This window comes from Ambystoma mexicanum, chromosome 2q, assembly GCF_040938575.1.
Source record: "Ambystoma mexicanum isolate Mex_15411 chromosome 2q, UKY_AmexF1_1, whole genome shotgun sequence".
In the NCBI taxonomy this organism is placed as follows: Eukaryota; Metazoa; Chordata; class Amphibia; order Caudata; family Ambystomatidae; genus Ambystoma; species Ambystoma mexicanum.
The window spans coordinates 1,175,921,303-1,175,940,786 of NC_090924.1; the positions used below are offsets into that span (position 1 = coordinate 1,175,921,303).

The 19,484-nt window shown below is 44.6% G+C and overlaps 1 protein-coding gene across 3 annotated transcripts in view; it reads right to left on the bottom strand.

Annotated features, from left to right (window-relative positions):
- CASD1 (CAS1 domain containing 1) overlaps positions 1-19,484 on the bottom strand; it is an 895,825-nt gene that overhangs the window by 631,331 nt on the left and 245,010 nt on the right. For 2 of the 3 annotated variants that reach the window (XM_069648572.1, XM_069648574.1), the window contains exon 5: positions 16,509-16,571. The exons of the other annotated variant lie outside the window; for it this stretch is intronic. In XM_069648572.1, coding sequence (XP_069504673.1) covers positions 16,509-16,571 — 63 coding nt within the window. The remainder of the gene's footprint in view (positions 1-16,508; positions 16,572-19,484) is intronic. 3 annotated transcript variants of the gene reach the window in all.

Here is a 19,484-nt window from a genome sequence, read left to right on the forward strand (position 1 = left end):
ATCATACCACTACCCAGAGTCCCCATAGAGGAACAGGAACACCTAGGGTAGGAAGAAGTACACAGGGCGATTGTGGGTCTGCCCCGGAACAAGGCCCCGGCCCCTGACTGTTATACAGCTGCCTTTTATAAGATCTATGCCCATATATTAAGCCCTCACCTAGTGCAGTTGTTCAATACATTTAAAACCTCGGAATCCATTAGCGCAACAATGGAAGAAGCCAAAATCACACTCATCCAAAAAACCCATGAAGACCCCTTAGAGTTTTCCCCATATAGGACCATCACGCTTATTAACATAGACGCAAAAATAAACATAAAAATCCTGGTGAAAAGAATAGAAGCACTGCTTCCTACGCTGGTACACCCAGACCAGTCAGGTTTTGTGCTAGGTAGACAATATAAGGAGGTTGGCGCAGTAGGTGAAAAAAGCCCAAAAAACAGCCACTCCAGCGGTTCTATTAGCATTAGACGCAGAGAAAGCCTTCAGCCAGGTGGAGTGGATACTTTTATTTAAAGTGATGGAGAAAATGGGCATGAGGGCTGGGGAACGAGTTTCTTAAAATGGTTCAAGCAAACTACAGGAACCATAAGGTGCGCTTGGCAGTGAACGGCTCCATGTCTCGCTTAGTTGAACTGGGTAGAGGCACTAAGCAGAGGTGCCCACTTTCTCTCCTCCTCTATGCACTATATCTCGAACCCTTACTTAAGGCAATAAGGGAGGAGAAGAAGATACAGGGGATCCCCTTCAGAGGGGTGCAGCACAAAGCATCAGCATTTGCTGACAACATGCTAATATCCCTCACGAACCCCAAGGACTCAATAGAAGCATGTGGGAACCTATTGGCTAGATTCAGTGAAGTATCGGGCCTGAAAGTTAACCTGTGCAAATCTGAACTGATGAACTTAATGTTGGGGAAGGAGAGGGCCAGGAAGCTGAAAACAGCATCCTTATTCCAGTGGAGCCCGGCCGGGATCAAATACCTGGGGGTCAAAATCACCTTGTCCTTATTGGAGTGGTATGCAGCAAACTATCCACCCACACTAAGGGCAATCAGGCAGGATTACCAGGGATGGCAGAGTCAAAGGGTCTCATGGATGGGCAAGATGGCAGCGGTAAAAATGATCTTGCTACCAAGGTTGCTCTACCTCTTTCAGGCGATCCCCTTGCGAGTGCCCCCAGAGTTCTTCAGGGAATTAAGGAAAGAAACTAGGGAAATTGTTTGGGAGGGAATGAGAGCAAGGATAAGCCGTAAGCTCCTGATGACACCAAGATGGAGGGGAGTTTCGGTTTGGTGTTTTTGGTTTCCAGCAGCAATTCTGTGGAAAGTCAAACAGCTCCGAGAGAATGTCCAGGTGGCTTATTTTGTTTGGAGTTGATTGGTCCCACCAACTCAAGGGGAGTAGTCGTCCTTGTAGGGGCTTCTATGTCGATACGGATTTGGAGTTTCAGCACAGCAGCAGGGCTTCACCGGACAAACCAACGGTCCAGGAGTTGCAGCATAACGTCCTCTTCATGTTCTTCTTCAGTTGCTTCATCCAGTAGTCCACTCTGCCTTCCAAACCAAATGCCTCGCCTTTTATTCAGTTCTCTCCGATTCCTTACAATCTAGCTGTGAGTCACCCAGCAGGGAGGCTGTCCTTGCCGGACTGTCAGCCCGCCAATCATTACAGAGTCCATTTGGGCCTCCTAGGAGACTAAGCACAGGGAGTTTCAGGCACCTCCCTCACTTCCTGCCCAACCCAGACATCCTGGAGCCATAGGCGGGATTCACTCGTGAATCCCACCAAAGGCAAAGCGAACAAAGGGACACAGGGTTTGGCGCGCAGAGTAAATCTCAAGAAGGACCTTTCCACAAAGAAATAGCAAAAAAGGAAGACCGGCCATTTTGACAAAAATGGCGCCATTGGGTGCTTTACTGCAGCTGCGAATGCAGCCTGCGGTAAATGCACAACACGATAGTTAAACATAAACCACTGCCACCAGCCATTCATCGAGGAAAGGGTAACATAAAATTGTTACATGAGAAGCTAGACAAAGGGGATACTAAGTAACCCTTCCAGCACCCTATTGTAAGATAGTGTGTGCTGGGTCTAGAAATGTATAAATGTAGGTAAAGTCATTTTCACTTTAATGCTCTGAGAAACTGTAGTTTATCCCAGAGAAGGTATTTAAACCTTTGGGAAATATGGAAGACTTCCGTGTGTCACTGCACTGAAGGCGCTGTGTGACACAATGTAAAATATGATGCCTATGGAGTTGTCAGACTCCACAACCAAAAGAAACACAGTGTTCAAAAATCACATTAAAATACATGAGAGAGTAGGGAAAAGTGTCTCACTCTCTCCAGGTTAAAAAAATAAAGTCCTCAAAATCCTGCAAAGTTGCTGGGGGTCTCTAAGGTGGAGGGAATTAGCACATTTCTGAGAATTCTCTATAACAAGGAGTCAGAAGGACGCAACTACGATGTTGAGACAACTTGCATCCATCATTTTCCAACTATAGGTGAGGATGTTGCAAAACCGGATGAGATTTGCACACCTTGCGTTGAAGATGAACAGAGCGTGATTGAGATAGATTACAGCACCTCTTTGGTAAATGTACAGATATATGATATGTTCTATGAACGAAAGGTGGGGGGGGGGGGAGATGCAAACAAATGAAAAACAATAAATCAGCCAGCACTTTAAAAAACGAACCAACAATCTGAAAAATGCAAATTTATAAAAGCCTTAAATACGCCCCAACACAACAAGAGAATTAAAGAAACAAAAGACAAAACACAAAAGAGGAAAGAAACTGAATATAGGACAGAAAATGATGTAGAATCAGAGACAGTACACAATCGGTGTGCACTAACTGATAAAGAGCAAGATGGAAACATAAGCATTTTGCTGAATCTAACTACACACTCAGACACTGAAAAGCCTCGACTCAGAGTGTTCTCGGATTGGGATGGTCTCTGCAGAGAGCCTTGAACTGGTAATCCCCAACATTCAGCTCGAGGCTGGTCAGTTTCAGACCACGGCACAAAAAAGATCTAAATGTAGAATCAATGAAAGAACGCCTGAGGAAGATTAAACAACATAAATGAAAACGGTAGAAATACACCTGGTATCCGTGAAAAAGAAGTTAATAGACACAATTTACAAACTAGAGAGGATGGAAAACAGAGTGACAGAGATTTAAACAAATGAACACTTCATTATAAGAATGATTGATAGAGGACAGAGATCCATATCCAAATAGGTCCATTTTGTTAGAATTTTTTCACACCATCAAACTTCTCTGTGCAATGAGATCGCGAGACATAGAAACGATTACCATCATTAGAAACAAAGTTTAGACACAGCGATAATATATGTACCTTCACTGACTGACAGACAGCTTATATGGTCCGAAAGAGAAAACATAAGTGCATGGGTATTCGAGATTGAAATAAAGAAACAAACAACGAAAGAGAGGAACACAACCGGTAGACAAGTTGCAAGGGACAAACCGGAACATCCAGTATGTTTCAATGATACAATTGAACATTACTGATAAACTGCCAAGGTACTAAAGGCAGCTTACAATGAGAGATCTATTACAAAGAAGAAACACTCAGAGGCGGATGTTAGACCAGTTAAATGGTCGTAGCTGTCAAAATCAAGAGCCGAGACCAAACAAGTTGCATGAGTAGCATATGGGCCAAGGTAGAAACTCTAGTTTCAGAATTGCTATCTGGAATACTAGAGGTTTTTCGCACTTGATGCAACTGGTCAATTTGAATATATTGGATAATTATGACTTAATTCTACTTCAAGAGACCTGGATCAACAATGACCGGGTCTGGCCAAACCGCCAAATTTGCTGGGTACCAGCCATACAGCAGCCTAAAGGTAGACCCATGATGGGACTAATAGGTGCATTAAAAATGAACTCGCCAGGAAACCCAACAGTGGAAATATCCCTATCCTGGATTACAATCACTTAGCTACGAAACACAAAATTCATTGTACGCAATGGCAATTATGAATGCCTATTGGAATCCCGCAGATATTACAGATGATACATTTATGGGATTAGTTAATAGACAATTAGATGAAATTGAAACAGACAAGACTATTCATATGATACTAATAGCTGGAGATTTATATATCCACTGTGTGACGAATGGGTAAAAACGTTTCACAAAGCGAGCATAAAAATAACAGGAAAAGATGAAAGACCGGAACATGATAATGCTAATCGACTGTATTCAAGGGGATGTTCCACCTGGAACGACATGGAAGAGAGACCAAAAGACAGCCATCATTGACTGCTTTTGTGTCTAGACAAACACTAGAAAAAGTCATGAACTTTAACGTAGTTTCTACAATATATTAGTTACAACATACAGTATGGAAATACAGGAGGCTCCAAAATACTATAATCATGCATTAAATATAAATCAGGGACTCTATCGCATCAAATGGACAGTGGACAAAGTGGATAATTTCCATTAGGACAATATGTAGATGTGCTGCATCAATTGAAGACACTAGATAAGTGAAATCATTGTTCTGCAAACAGGATAACACCATTTGACCCTATTATAAAGAAAAAAAAGGAAAGGAGGAAATACATCAGAAATATCATGGCTAAGAATAGCAATGACTATAAACAATAATCTGCAATAATAAAAACAAGATATAGAAATTTCATTAAACAATAGCGGCTTCTTAAAATTCAAGATGAAAGTGAGTGTATGTTGAGTGCACTTGTCAGTAAGTCTAGAGCACAGATATGGTCCTTATTAAAGGACGGAGCGTAGAGTGACACAACCTTGCACGTAATAAATGCTATTGGTGAAGAGGGGTGGGTGAAGCTCTACAACAAAAACAGAAATACAAGAGATTCCAATTGCATACAAATTAAAAGAAAATCAACTAACGATTGAGATAAAAGAAAAAGAATCCATAATTAGAAGACTGAGCAATTCCAAGGCCCCAGGGCTGGATGGTATTTCGAATGCAACTCTTAAACTGCACCCAGAAAAGTGGTCAGTGATACTGCATCAGATATATCGAGAAGTACATAGAACAGGGCAGATATCCAACTCCTGGAAACAGTCATAATTTTTCCAGTTTTTAAGAAAGGTGATCTAATGAACCCCCAGAATGACAGACCTTCAGCTTTGATGGACGTGGCAGGTAAGATTTACGCCAAGATTATATTGTCTGACTTGAAAAAATGGCTGAAGGAGAGCAACTTGCTAGATGCGATTCAGGCAGACTTTATAGAAGGTGTGGGAACCGCTCCCAGCCTTCATACAGTAAAAGCCTTGAATAGAAATAGATAGAAAAACGCCCCTGCACATGGCATTTGTTGATTACAAACAAGCCTTCAATACGGTGTCGAGACCAAAGTTGTGGGATAAATGACAACTCGCAGGATGCCCGGTATATCTACTTAATGCAATTCAACAACTATATATGGGAACAGTTAAGCTTGATAGAGAAGGACTGTTAACTGAAGCAATAGAAACTAATATCGGATTGAAACAGGGATGTTTGTTAGCATCTATTTTCTTCAATTTCTATATTAGAAACATTAATAATTACCTTAATAGGGATAGATGCTTTCCACTGAGACTCAATCAAAAAGTAGTCAAGTATCTGTTATATGCGGACGATTTATTAATTGCAGACGTAACGCCAATTAGGTTAAGTAGAATGTTAGAGGCTTTGGAAATGCATGCAAAAGATAACCTTCAGATTATCTCTACTAAATCAAATATACTCATTATCGGTAAAAGGCAAAATTGCAAAAACAAATTGGGTAAGCGATGGCACATTGCCAGAGAGTCTGTCCGGATTGTTAAACAGTACACATATCTGGGAATAAATATTGACAGTCTGAGATGCCTTATAAAGAAGAACTTCAGACAAAGATGATTATGCTACAATCTCAAGTCAAGCTAATACAACAAAAATATGGAAAATTCTCGAGCAAAGCCATCATCACATACTATAGACGAAAAGTAATTCCGACCATTACATATGGACCCTCAGCAAGATGACCACTAAGTAGCCTCAATGTGTGTATCTGGAGGGTCTGTATTGGAAGATGATTCTGAAACTGCCTTAAAGTTTCCCGATGGCAGTAATACGTCATGAATTGGGTCTCACCTCACTTAAAGCGTTTGCAAATTGGAATTCGTTGAACAGTGCAAAATGGAGGAACGATAAAAAAAACACGATGATTGGTATCATTTCACAGGCTTTCACAGAAAATTGGGACAGACTTGATCAACAAATGGAAAACAAGGTGTAGAGAAATTATGGCAGAAATGGGAATTATTGAAAGACTATTCATAAATAATCCAGTGAAAGCTTAAAAAGTACTGGATGTATGATTGGATTAAAACAAGGAATGAATGTGAGAGATATAAAAGTTTCAAAAAAGGTTATTACCCCCTAAAAAAAACTGAATGAGATTCCCAAATATATGCAAAAACATCCGAACATCCAATACCGGACAGATATAATGAGATTTACATTTGATTTAATTACAACTAGAGCAGTGAAGGCTAGATGGGATGCAGACAAGGTGGCAAACAGTTGCAAATTTTGTAAAAATTACTTAGAACCAGAAACGTTGATGCATATCATGCTGAATGTAAAGAGCTTAGCAAATTAAGGCTAAATCCTTTATGAGATATTTTAAGTGACTTAATCAAGAAACTATGTGGGCTATAATGTGCAATGCACAACAGATATAATTGAACTTGCTGATTATCGGTTATCTGATAAAAATTGGAATTAATGAAATTACTCAAATCTACCGGTCTTAAGGCAATAGATAACTGTTGTCCAAATGAGTCATGTCTACATAATATTATAAGAACAATACATGAGCTATGGTTTATAGTTATGATAGAGGAGTAACAAAGTCAATAATATGTTTTTGAATTGTTTGAGATTTCAAGATATGAAAAATGTCATGACTGTTATAAGATGTGTACATTTTCTTTTACTGATTTTACTACATTGATTAATCCTTTTTTGTGTGTGTTCTTAACAAGATTATATTATGAAAGAATGAAATTAATTTTATATTTGTAAAGTTGTATAACAATTTAATAAAATTAAAATTAACATTACATTTTTAAAAAGGAGTGTTTCCTGCGGCGGCCAACACCACCAAATCCGGAGAAGGCTAGGACCTCAGGCGCCTGGGAGTCGAGTGCGGGACCCTATACTTCTTTTCCAGCCTGTCTCTCTTGGAGGGCGTGGTACTTCGTGTCTTCATCAGCGTCAAACCTTCCTCCCAGAAGACATCCAGCAACTAACAGACATGACTGTCTTCCTCGAAGGAATCACATTGCTGAATGAGAAACCCATCTTTTTTCTTCATCTCCGGCACCAGGCTGAACAGCTTGGCCACTCTGGAGATCATGGCATGGAATGAGCCAATCTCGTCCTATGGCGAAGACCTGGCAGGCTCGTCAGTGCCCAGAGGTCCTCTGTAAGTCGTAAAATAATCCTCATACTCGTCCGTATGGGTAGCCGCTGTGTCCGTACCAGTATCAGTACGTGGTGGCTCCTATGTGGCATTGTCGGCTGACGCTTTGGTCCGGAAGGGCCTTTCGCCTGATAGGGCTAGGCAGACTCTTTAGCCAAGGTGGACTCAGCCTGGACGAGCTCCTAGTTAGGGCCCTAGAAGGGCCGTGTGCGGCACCGGGGCAGCGGGCAGTCTTTGCTGGATTTCTGACAGCAAGGTATGAAAGGTGGTGAGGACAGCCAACGACATGTCTCTGGGTGCTGGCTGAGGAGCAAATGGAGCAAACCGCAAAGGGTAAGGACTGAACCTCCTGGGAGGGGCAAAAGGCTGTTCCGGCTCCTGGCGTGGAGAACCCTGGTGGAATATGGGCACCCGGCCCCCTTCATGGTCTGAGTAGTAGCCCTCAGGCACATGCTCATCCTCAGAGTTACTATAAATCTGAGACCACCTCCTTGGGGACCCCACAAGCACTGGGGGTAAACATCCTCACAGGTCTCAGAAGGAAGTCCGTCGGAGGAAGCAAATCCTCAGTCTGCTGTGATCCTTCGGGAATGAGGGGACGATGGGAACCTGTAAAGTTGACATTGTCTGGGGCTGAAGTGGTGACTGGAGCAGCAGCAGACGGAGGCCTCAGAGGCAGAGCCAACCTTGGTGTCGTAGTAGTTGCGACAGTAGAAACAATGGTCGTCCCCAGGGCCTCTCGATGATGAAGTAATGGTGGTCGTCGAAGAGGCGGTTGTAGATCATGTATTTGTCGACAGTGCTTTGGTTGTCGAAGGGGCCGTCGACGAGGAAGCAGTCTTGGAAGACGAAGTTGTCGACGAGTCTCCAGCAGGTCTCTCTCTGGAAGACATGTCCTTGGAAGAGGACTTATGTTGGGAGGTGGTCAGGGGCTTCCTCGCAGAAGGCACCCCACCAACCGACAGGCTCACCGTAGATAGCGATGGAGATGGGCAGTGGGTCCTTCCCAAACTAGATCCCGCAGCAACAGCGACATTCATGGGATTGGCTCTGTGGTGCTTTACCTTCCTTTGGATCCCCTGGGAAAGGGCATCCTCAAAGGACCTCAACCTCTTTTTCTCAGAGGGAGCACGCTAATGGTACGGGCCGGTCCTCGACGAGGCATGAATGCATCCAGGGGCCGTGTCAGAGGCCCTCTCCTCCTTCAGCCAAGCCATAAACCTGCAATAGCGATCTCGGTTGGTCTTTGCCGGGAACCCAGTGCAGATCTCACATCGGTCTTCATCGTGGTCTGGATGCAGACAATACAGACACGTGAGGTGCTGATCCTAGACAAACTTTCTTCAGGCCCCAGGATTTGCAGGCCCTGAAAAGACTTCTCTTGCCGGCCTCTGACATAGACGAGGTGAGACGTAGGCCCAAGCCTATGCCTCCCGAAACTCGGAGAGAAGATCAGACAATGGAACTCGATGTTTGCCGAAAACGGGCATTAGTTAAGTATTGGTGCGGTCACACTGTGTGAGACTACACAACACTTATCTGCTTGGTTCAGGGAACCCACTTTTTGGTATAGGTCTGTACTGCACAAGTTGGCAGTGTGACTGAGCAGCCAGGCCTATCTCAAGAGGGGTAGATGTGGGCTGTAGCAATGAAATCCGTAAATACAAGTAGCCAAGTAACACTTCAAGGTTTTAGTTATAAATAGTTATTTAATTAACATCAATTTCTTTAAATAAGCATTCTTTAAAAAAAGGCAATTCAAGTAACAATGTAAATATACTTTAAAAAATACTTTTCAGAATCAAAACAAGTTAGTGGATACTCTTTGGATATGCTTCTTACCCAATTCCAACACACTGAGGTGACTTCAATCAGAAGGACAGTAATGGCATTTATGTATCACACTAGTTATACTTTGCAGATTCTGAGGTTGCAGAAGGTTTAGGGAAGGAAAAATGTTAAACAGGTTCTCAGTATATGTGAGGACACCTAATTCTTCCAATGGTATCTAGGCCTTTCCCAGCAATAACAGTCTAAAGCAAGATACCACCTATGAGGGACAAACAATGTCAAAGTCAATGGGCTAGAAGGGTCTGCAGGGAGGAAGGACTGCCATAGTCAATTTGAAACAGTCTACGGATCTGAGGCACTTCTTAGAATCAAAGTTAGAGAATTTGTTAGAAAATCACTTGTAGGGTCACAAGATACCTCAGTGTTTTGTGCGCTATAGAAGTGTCAAATAAAATAAATAAAAAGAGCTGGTAAGCATGTGTAAAGGAGAGTTGGAATCAACTCTAAAGGTTAGCCACTGCAATTCCCAACTGACAAAGCACAGCTCTAAGACAATGAGGTAAGTACCCCAAGTCTAAATAGTACCTCTATTTTGAATAAGAGTAGGCCAGCTGGATTCTGTTCCGTTACAGTGGTGCAGACCCCATGTTCCTGAGCCTCAGTCATGGGGACAAGAGGAAGGACGTCTGGAGGGCTCTTGGTGCGGTAGTTCGGATGTCATCGGCAGCTACAGGATCTTTTCAATTTAGCAGTTGGGCTTCCTTCACTCCTTGGGTCCTGCACTCTGGTGAGGGGACTCAAGCCCTGGTCGTCCTGCTTCTGGAGGGTGCTTCAGAGACTCCTGGAGTTTCTGGGCCGATTTCAGACATTGCGCTCGACTATGGATTTCTTGACCCCTGGCACTCGGTTTTTGCAGCAGCAAAGAAATACAGCCAGTCAGGGAAGATGGTCCAGTGGAGTTAATCTCATGGTTACTTGGTCCCACTAACCCAAGGGAAGAAGTGGTTCCTTGTTAGGCAGAAACCTGTGCAGTTCCCTCTGGGACCACTGCAAAAGATTTAGGACTACAGGTGTTTGGCACTAAACCCACTTGGTAGCAGCCTGTACCACACAGATTCACTTGGTAGCTGTGGCTGAGCAGTCAGACTTCTCTCAAGAAGAGTTAGGCAGTGTACAGAGTATTCACAATAGGTCAAAAGAACACAATAGAAGAAGTAAACACTGACCAGGGCTTGGTGTAAAAGAGAGATAATTATTTATTTAAAACCACATCTAGAAAAACACACAGGCACTAATAGTAAGCAATTCAAAAACACGTTCACTAAAAGATATACACTCCCTTAGAAGAATATTAGACAAGTCTTAAGTAAAGCCCCACTTATTTTCAGACAGCAGTGAGCGCTTAACGTAGATGGCACTCTAATAATTCTTTTTTAAAAGGGAGAGAAAATCAGAGAATAGATTGAAACAGATCCCAACACTTTTTCACGAACACAATAGAGGAAGGCAAAGTAACACCGTGAGTTTAGAGTCAGTAGGCTGGATCCGCTTTAAGAGGATCAAAACGAAATGGGTCCAAGGTCACATGGTTGCAGTGCACAAAAGTCTTGTAACGGTTCAAAAAGGAGTTGGACCCAAGAAAGGGACCAGTTAGAGGGTCAAGGCGGCCAGCCCAGTCCAGAAGGTTAAGGGGTTATTATTACCTTGTAGCAATCTTTAGAAAGGGAGGCCTGGCGGACACGGTACCTTAAAGTGGTGAGAATACTCCAGCGGGGGCGGTTGTTCCTGGCAGCGGATGCAAGTCGGTGCTTCGTCCAGGGGAAGAGAGGATCTCGTCGGGGAGGAAGACAGGAGTCCGTTGCACTGCCAGGGAAGAAACCAGCCACGGAGTTTCTCAGGTAAAAAGAGCGGCCCTTTGATTCGCGGTCCAGTGGTAAGTGGCTATCCAGTTGCCGAGGTGCTTGGCACGGGCAATTCGACCACAAGCCGGTCTGGGGTGCGAAGAGAAGAAGGTAAACTGGTTGTGCCCACCAGTCAGGGGACGAAGCCTCTCCAGCCGGGAGATCTTCTCTGTCGTCGGGAAGTGGTGAGTCGGTTCCGCAGGGCTCCACCGGTGGTGTCGTGGTGGTAGTTCGGCTCAGCTTCTCCCTCGTCGGATTCTCAGGTCCTGTGGCGACTTCTGAAGTTCCAGCCCCCAAAGCCCTGCTTTTATGCAGCACACCCCCATTCACTCAGCCTAGCTGTCAATCAAACATGCTAAGTGGTGGGCCAATCACACAAGAGTGCGACTTGAGTTACCAAGGTAACTCAGTCCAGGGTGCCAAAACCCCCTCCAACACCCCCCGTGGTACCCAGACAGAGTGGCACCACTTTTGGAGGCTTCTGTGGAGAAGCCCGCCAAAAAGTGGAACAAAGGGCTCGACTTGGGTTGGAGTCACAGAAGAGAACACAAACACCATTTTAGAATCGAGTCCTGGCAAAAAATACCAACCGGCGAATTAATATTAATTAAATAAACCAAATAAACCGGCAGTATGTTCGAGGCTATGAGAATTAAATAATTAAAGTTGGTAGCCTCGAACAATGGGAAAATCCCATAGGGATATATTCGCGGTCGAATATAAAAAGTAGTATCCACTGCCACCAGCCAAAAATCGATCAGGGGGGACGGAGATGTGCCCCCTCGACTAACAGACCCCGGGGCAATCGAATTGCCCCGACCAGTACGTCCACAATATGATGGTTTATACTGGTTTCTGTTAATAATTTGGGACTAGAAAAGCCAATGGTGACTTTACATGCCCTGGGAGACAGTAGTCAGTCCCAGCGTATGGAGTCTATGGTGGGGTGTCTTGGCAGGAGAAAAAAACAAACTCCAGAAATCCAGCAAAGCTGCTGGGGGACTCACTAGGTTAGGAAATTCAGCCTAAAGAGAGAATTCTCCCTAACATCCATTCCCGAGCTTCTCTGTCGAATTTAAAAGAGTTACAGCACATCAGCAGGGCTTCACCGGGCAATTCAAAGGTGCAGGAGGAAGCAGCAAGCTACGTTCACGGTTTCTTCATCGGGTATTTCTCACAGTGGTCGACTCCACCTCTAGTGCCAAACCCTTGCTTTTAAACAAGTTTCTCCCATTCATGCACAGCTTAGGCTGTCAATCACACAGCAGGGTAGCCAGCCAGCCAATCAGGACTGGTTGCATTCAGTCACTCCTAGAGAAAAAGGACAGGGGAGTTTCTGGAACCTCCCTCATTTCCAGACACACTGGAGCCTGAGGCGGGCTTCAATCCTGCCTCAACACACATAGTAAAACCCAAGAAAGACCTCAACAACAGAAAATGGTGAAAAAAGAAGACTAGGGGCTATTTTGACGAAATCGTCACCCATGGGTGCTGTACTGCAGTTGAGGATTCAGCCTGCGGTAGAAAAGCGCAATGGTAGGAAAATTAAACCACTGCCTCCAGCCATTTAAAGTAGTGAGAGTAACCTGAAGGTGCTGTGTGTCACCATACACTAAGTAGATGCCTATGGAGTTTGTCAGACTCCAAAAACAGTGAAAACACATAATCCAAATCAGGTCAAAACACATGAGAGAGTGAAAGAATGGTTTCACTTAAAATTAAAAGTCCTAAAGTCCAGCAAAAGAGCTGGGGGTCTCTAAGGTTGAAGGGAATTAGCACAGAAATGAGAAGTCCCCTTAACAACAGGTCCCACTGCCGGTAGTCAACCGCAACAGTCGACGAGGAGAGGACTGAAAAAGAAAAATAGCAAAATAGCCAAAGTCTCGAGTAGAAACGCAAGAGAACTCCAAACACTGAAATGTGCTGTAAAAATCTGAAGATGGCCACCAGGGATGGAGCTTATGGAGACGATTGTCATTGGCTGGGGGCACTATGACCCAAAGGACAGTGATTGGTTATAGAGAAGATGAGCAGTTTCCATTTTACCGAGGATTCCCAGCCCAACAACTGGGAACATTCATGAGCATGTGAATCCATGCCAGACCCCATGCTGGAGAATAACAGAATTGAGAACTGTGACCATAAGTTAGTTATTTATCATTCTCAAGATATAAATTGGGCATCAGAGAAAGAGAAACATTCAAGTATATGTGAGAAATAAAGATTGAAAGTAACTCCAGGAAAAGGAGCATCTGTAAAGAGGATCTTGAAAAGCTAGAAGTTTGTGAAACCAGGGAGTTGGAAAAGTCCCCTAAGTGAGCTGAACAAACTGTTGAAGTTGATCACCAAGAACTATCTTAAGAACTTTTATTGAGAAGAACTTCCTGAGGAAGTAGTCCCAGGAAAAGGGAGTCTTCTGGACGAGTTGTTTGCATTAGTGGTAGGGTCAGAGTAGTTTAGTTTTTGGACGGAGGGCAGACTATTATTTAGACTTCACAACTGATGACGAGCAACCTAGTTAGTTTTTTTAGGATGGGAAACCCATAGCTCAGGGAAAGCGGGGCATTTTTCTTATTTTTTAATAAAATCTTGTTGCAGATTGAAAAATATAGTCTGTCTCCTTCTGACCCTCCACACTACTTTTAAATCAGTTACAATAAATTATTCTGGAAACTATTTTCGTTGCCTTTAGAAATTACAGAAAACAGTGGGGCTGGAGAGACCAACCTGACACTTTAATACTTTTGCATTTTTTGGGAAGTGTGGCTTAACAACAATTAATCAACTGGGAAGAGACTAGGGACGAACATTTTGAGATGATAAATACATATTTGAAGTCAGGCTCTATGTCTTGCAAGAGCTTTGGAATCGCTTTGGCCTTCCTCCTAAGAGGTACTGGTTATTTTAGAGCCACGCTGGTAGCAAACCGAGCACCCCATTATCTTCTGCTATTTCAAGTAAATGCAAGCAACATTTGATTTTTATTTGAACACAGAAGTGCAAAACCCTAGCAATTATGCATGGTGCACGTTATGGAACCTTTCACTCTGGTTAGAATTCTGCAAACCAATGTAAGCATGAGTCATAGGCAGTTTAGTGTCGGTTTAGGCAGTAAAGTCTCTGCTGACCAAACCAATAGTGACTTCTTGGATAAAGAGTCAGACTGCTTATGCCTACGTTCTGCCATCCTCGTAGAGGGCATATTCAACTGGAGCCCAAGAGCTGTACAGGTAGGTGCACTTGTAGAAAAAGGCATTAGGCAGTGTCGAATCACAGTCCAAAAGCTTGAGGATAGAAGTTGGCTTATGCACAGGTTCCATGTAAGCCTGCCGGGTAAGCACCGATATATCAGCACAAGCCATTGTGAGGCTGCCGAAACAAGCACTCGGGGCTGTACCTAGTGTAAGATCATAGTAGAGTCTTAGTTTGAATGCCAGTAACTGGAGGATTCAGATAAGCCCTATGGGACTGGTGAGGTATGAAAACTAGTCGCCTCACCCGGCAGCCCTCGAAAACAAAGGCAATTTTCTCACTTTCTTGATGGTGATGAAACTACTGAAGTCCGCTGGCGGAGTTCACCAGAATATCTCGTCCCATGGAAACTGAAGAAAAAAAGAACGCAAAGAAACTTTCACTGAGCATGCTGTTGCCCCAAAAATAGTCAGACAAAGGGCATATGGTTCTGATTCTGTGAAGATCTTAAGCATATGTGAACGCTGAACATAGAGGCAAGTGAGAAAAAGGCCAAAAGGGGAGTTTACAATCTAGGATAGTGCAATAAAGCTCTTAGAAGTTGCTTGATAATGCTCCCTTCAAGTCCAACATAGAAAAGGATTAGCAGGTGAAGCTAGAAGCATGCGTGAGGGAAGATCACATGGAGTGCGTACATGCGCATCATTGCTGGTACCCTCTCTTGTTTATAAACTAGAATGCGGTTCTACACCATGATCCAGTCCCATCCCTTTTCCTGGGATGCCATATCACGAGTATGGGAAAAAAGCTAGGAGTAATAGGCAAAGTATTGCCCTTGTGTGGCTATTTACATTGACTCTCTACAGCAATAAGGTATTAGTTCAAGCTTGTGTCCATTAATCGCAAAACCCTGTATGGGTTAAGTCCTGATGGTTAGAAAGCAAATTTCCAACAGCATTCCTGCTCAAGCTCTTAGGATCTCACATATGCAGATTTGGAAGGAAACCGTCAGAAAAAACAAAATATTCCTGGAACACACAGATCAGTGAATTAGAATACAATGACAATATGGGAGTTTCCGGAAAAAAAAAGAAAACCTGCCTATTTGATTATCTGCCTAGCATTGTTAACCTTGTATACTTGTTGTACAAGACAAGCACGTTGAGATGGCCAGGTCCATATTAGGTTGGAATAATAATGTCTTCATTCCTACATGCAGACTGTTTTAAGTGTGGATGTTCAAATCAAGTATCTTAGATTGTCACGACCGCTGGGCGCTGGCGGCTGTGGAAGAGGTGGAAGCTGGGCCGCCATTAAATTGTGCCGTCACGTCTTTTCCCTGACAGCACCAACCTTCTAGTCTTTTTCAACATGGCCGCCGCCTACGCGTATTTACATCCACACGCTAGGCGGCTCGCCGCGTTGCCACTTCGGATTTCCCTCTGTTGCTCACGCTCCTCTATAGTTTTCTCCTTGGCGGTGCTCTGCCCATGCTGTTCTGTTCTTCCATGCCCTTGCTCTCTTTCCCCTTGCTTACCTCCTCCTCTCAGCCTTTCCAGTTTTCCCTCCCCCGGTTGTGTTCACCGGTCGGTTCCTTTTCCTTGCTGTCATTCGCTCTGCTCCATTCTCTACGGAGCTTGCCCCTCTTTGTACACTCTCATACTCACCTTGCCTTGGATCGCCTGATTGTGCTTCACCGAGTTGCTCCTGTTTCGGTTTTTCTGCTTGCTCCAGTACTCCGGAGGGGTTTGTACGCCGTTTGGCTTTTCCCCTCACTCCGTTGTTAGTCCGTCGCGGAGAAGAAAATAAAATTACTCTTCATGTTCAGGTGAGGAGGAAAGGGAACGGGGGAACGAGTTGAGTTCTACTGATGAGGAAGACATTACCGATCTACCTGATAAAGGGGTGAGTCCGCCAGCCCAGTTTGATATAGATAATGCAGAGGCAGACTCAATATCTACATTAAATGCTGGATGGCAAGCCTAAGCCGTATTATATCAATATTTTGAATATTCTAAGTACCAAAAAGTGAATAGAATAGGATTCATCAAACAGGGTGTGGAAGTCAACACCCATGATCAAGGTTCTAACATGCAACATGGTTAACATGCACAACAGCTTTCTGCATGTACCAACCTCACTCCAGGCACTAAAGCGATGTTTCATAGAGTTGTTAACCTCTGGACACCAAAGAAAATCCTTCAAAAAGAAAGGGAAATGAAGACAAGAAGATTATCTTTTAAATGTAACTAATACAATCACATATATTACATTTTTTTGTCAAAACCTTGATGCGCAATATACAGATATATGGAGTATGACATTTTAGTATTCAGAGCAATACAGGGAGGTGTTTTGGGTGGGCTATGCGCATACAGGATTGCCAAATACTTAGTGTAATAAACATGCCCTGTGAACATTTTGAGCACCATGTGCTTGATAACATTAGGAAATGTCTACCCGTGCAGCAGTACAGAGACACGTTTTATGGAAAACATAATAAAAGCTGTTTTTAATGTAGTAATGGAGTGCAGAATGATACCAAGAGTTATGGCACCACGCAGAAATAATTCTGATTTTTAAGAAGGGGGACAGGGTTCAGGCAGCAAAAATACCACCCCATATCACTTCATGATGGGGTGGGGAACATTTTTTCCAGTTGTTCTCGAGCGATTACAGGACTGGGTAAACACAACTGGAATCTGCCATTTACAAGTTGGGTTTCGGAAAGGATGTAGCACAATTGAGCAGAGCTTTCGATTCCATCTAATTCAGGACAAATACACCGTCCTTAATAGACTAAGTCTTTTTGGACTTAAAGACCGCTTTTGATAGCGTCCCTAGAAACTCTCGGTGGCAAGATGTGAGCAACAGAGGCATCCCCCAAAACCTGCTAACCCCAATACAACAGCTGTAATCAGACAATAAAGCACCTGTACGCTGGGTCCTAGGGGGCGATTTGACAGACCCAATTACCACAGAGAGGCGTCAAGCAAGGCTGCGTGCTGGCCCCACTCCTCTTTAGCATCTATATTAATTGATATTGATATTTTATTTATATCGCACTCATACACAAGTGTTTCAGAGCGTGACAAGGCAAGGGAGGGGAACAGGGGAGAACAAAACAGCGATTTTACTAGGCCCAGTCACATTGAGAACGCGCAAGTGCATGGGAGAGGGGGAGGGGAAAAGTGCATGGAAGGGGGGAGAAGTGGAAAGTGCGAAGCAGTGGAGAAACAGATAAATAAATAATAGGCAACAAACAGTGGTAGTGCAGCCTGCAAATTGCAAGTGCTAGGTTTAAGGCAGCAAACAGGGTAGGTCTGATAAGTGCAGAAAAAAAGGGGGTGGGGGACTGTATGGGTACAGATACAGACCCCAGTGCAAGCGGTGGCCCGGAGGCAGTGTGGGAGGGTGGCAGGGTGAGCAGGTATCTGGGCCCAGAGGACAGAGGGTGGCCAGGTTCACTGTGCCAAGAGAGAACAGATCAGCAGGGAAGAGGGGGAGCAAAGGCAGAAGAAAAGAGGAAGGTCTTGAGGTGCTTCCGGAACTGGAGATGGTTCTCCTCAAGTTTTATAGTGGCATGGAGGCTGCTCCAGAGGGAGGCCCCAGCCGAAGACAGATCTACCCCAAGCTCGTTTCTTTGAAAAACGACTGACCCTGAGGGAGTTGGAGGTAGAGGAGCGAAGAGCTCGAGAGGGGAGGTATTTGCAGAGGGATAGCTGAAGGTATTTTGGACCCAGGCCCCAGAAAGCCTTGTGGACAATGCAGAGGGTTTTGAATTTAATCCTTGCATCCACTGGGAGCCAATGGAGAGATGTCAGAGCTGGAGAGATACTATCCCAGGGCTAGAGGCCAAGGACAAGTCTTGCAGTCCTGTTCTGGATTAGTTGCAGAGGGTGGAGAGTAGAGGCAGGTAGATTTAGAAAGAGGCTGTGTGCCCTGCAGAGTGAGTTGGGCCAGAGGGGAGGATGGACAGGGAGAGGGAGCCGCAGAGCTCACTAAAGAGTACAGAGGAGGAGCAAGGAGAGTCTAAATGTATATTGAGGTCACCGAGGAGGAGTTGAGTGGTAGATCCCAGGAGGGAGGAGGAGAGGTCTGCCCACTCAGAGAAATGCGGTGATTTGACCGGGAGGCCAGTAGATGGTAACCACAGTAAGAGAATGGGTAGGCGAGAGAGAAAGCCTACAGACAAGGCATTCAAAAGAGGAGTAGGTCTGAGCGGGAATGATAGAGGCAGGAATCCACTCAGGAAAGATCGGGGCTACCTCCCCCCCCACCGGACCGGGAGGATCTGGGTGCTGAGACGATCTTGTAGCCATCAGGGAGGAGAGTGTCAAAGCTCGTGACCGAGCTGGCCGTGAACCATGTCTCAATAAGACCAAGGACATCAAGGCCTAGTTCTTCAAGGAGGTGGCAGATGTCAGAGGAGTGTTTGACAGCAGAGCGAGAGTTGAGAGTGGCAATATGAAGAAGGTTGCCAGCCTTAAAAACCTTCCAGGGAGGGGTACAGATCAGAGGTACGCCCTGCGGAGGAGAAAGAGTCCTAGGAGGGGCAAAGGAGGAGGAGGATAGAGAGGGAAAGGTAGCCAAGGGGGGACAGGAGGGGACAGCAGGAGATGAGAGGAAATTTATGAGACGAGGGAAGCGCCTATCAAAGAGGAGGAGATTGGCCTGAGGGCCTTGGACCATGACAGTGCCATTTAGGTAGACATTAATGATAACTTTAGAGTCGTCGAAGGAAGCCATGAGAACTTCCCAGCGAGTGCCACCATTAATGGGAGAGGAGGAGATAGGGAAGAGCACAGAGACCATATGAGGAGTCCATAGATCTGGCGAAGGAACGACAAAGAGGATGCCGGTGAGGGTCTGTCTGGCGGAAGCATTGGAGTAGGTGTCGGCGATAGGAAGAGCAGGGTTAGAAGCCAAGATATCCTTTTTGAACTTCTTCCTACCGGGCTTAGTGAGAAGGGAAGTATAGTCAATGGAGAAGCAATTGGAAAAGATAGGAGAAACAGAAAGCGCCATTGGGGTGGAAGCGAGGAGAGGATGAAATACTGGGGGGGCTAAAGCAGGTAGGTGTGGGACAAAAGAGAGTGGTGAGGTGACTGG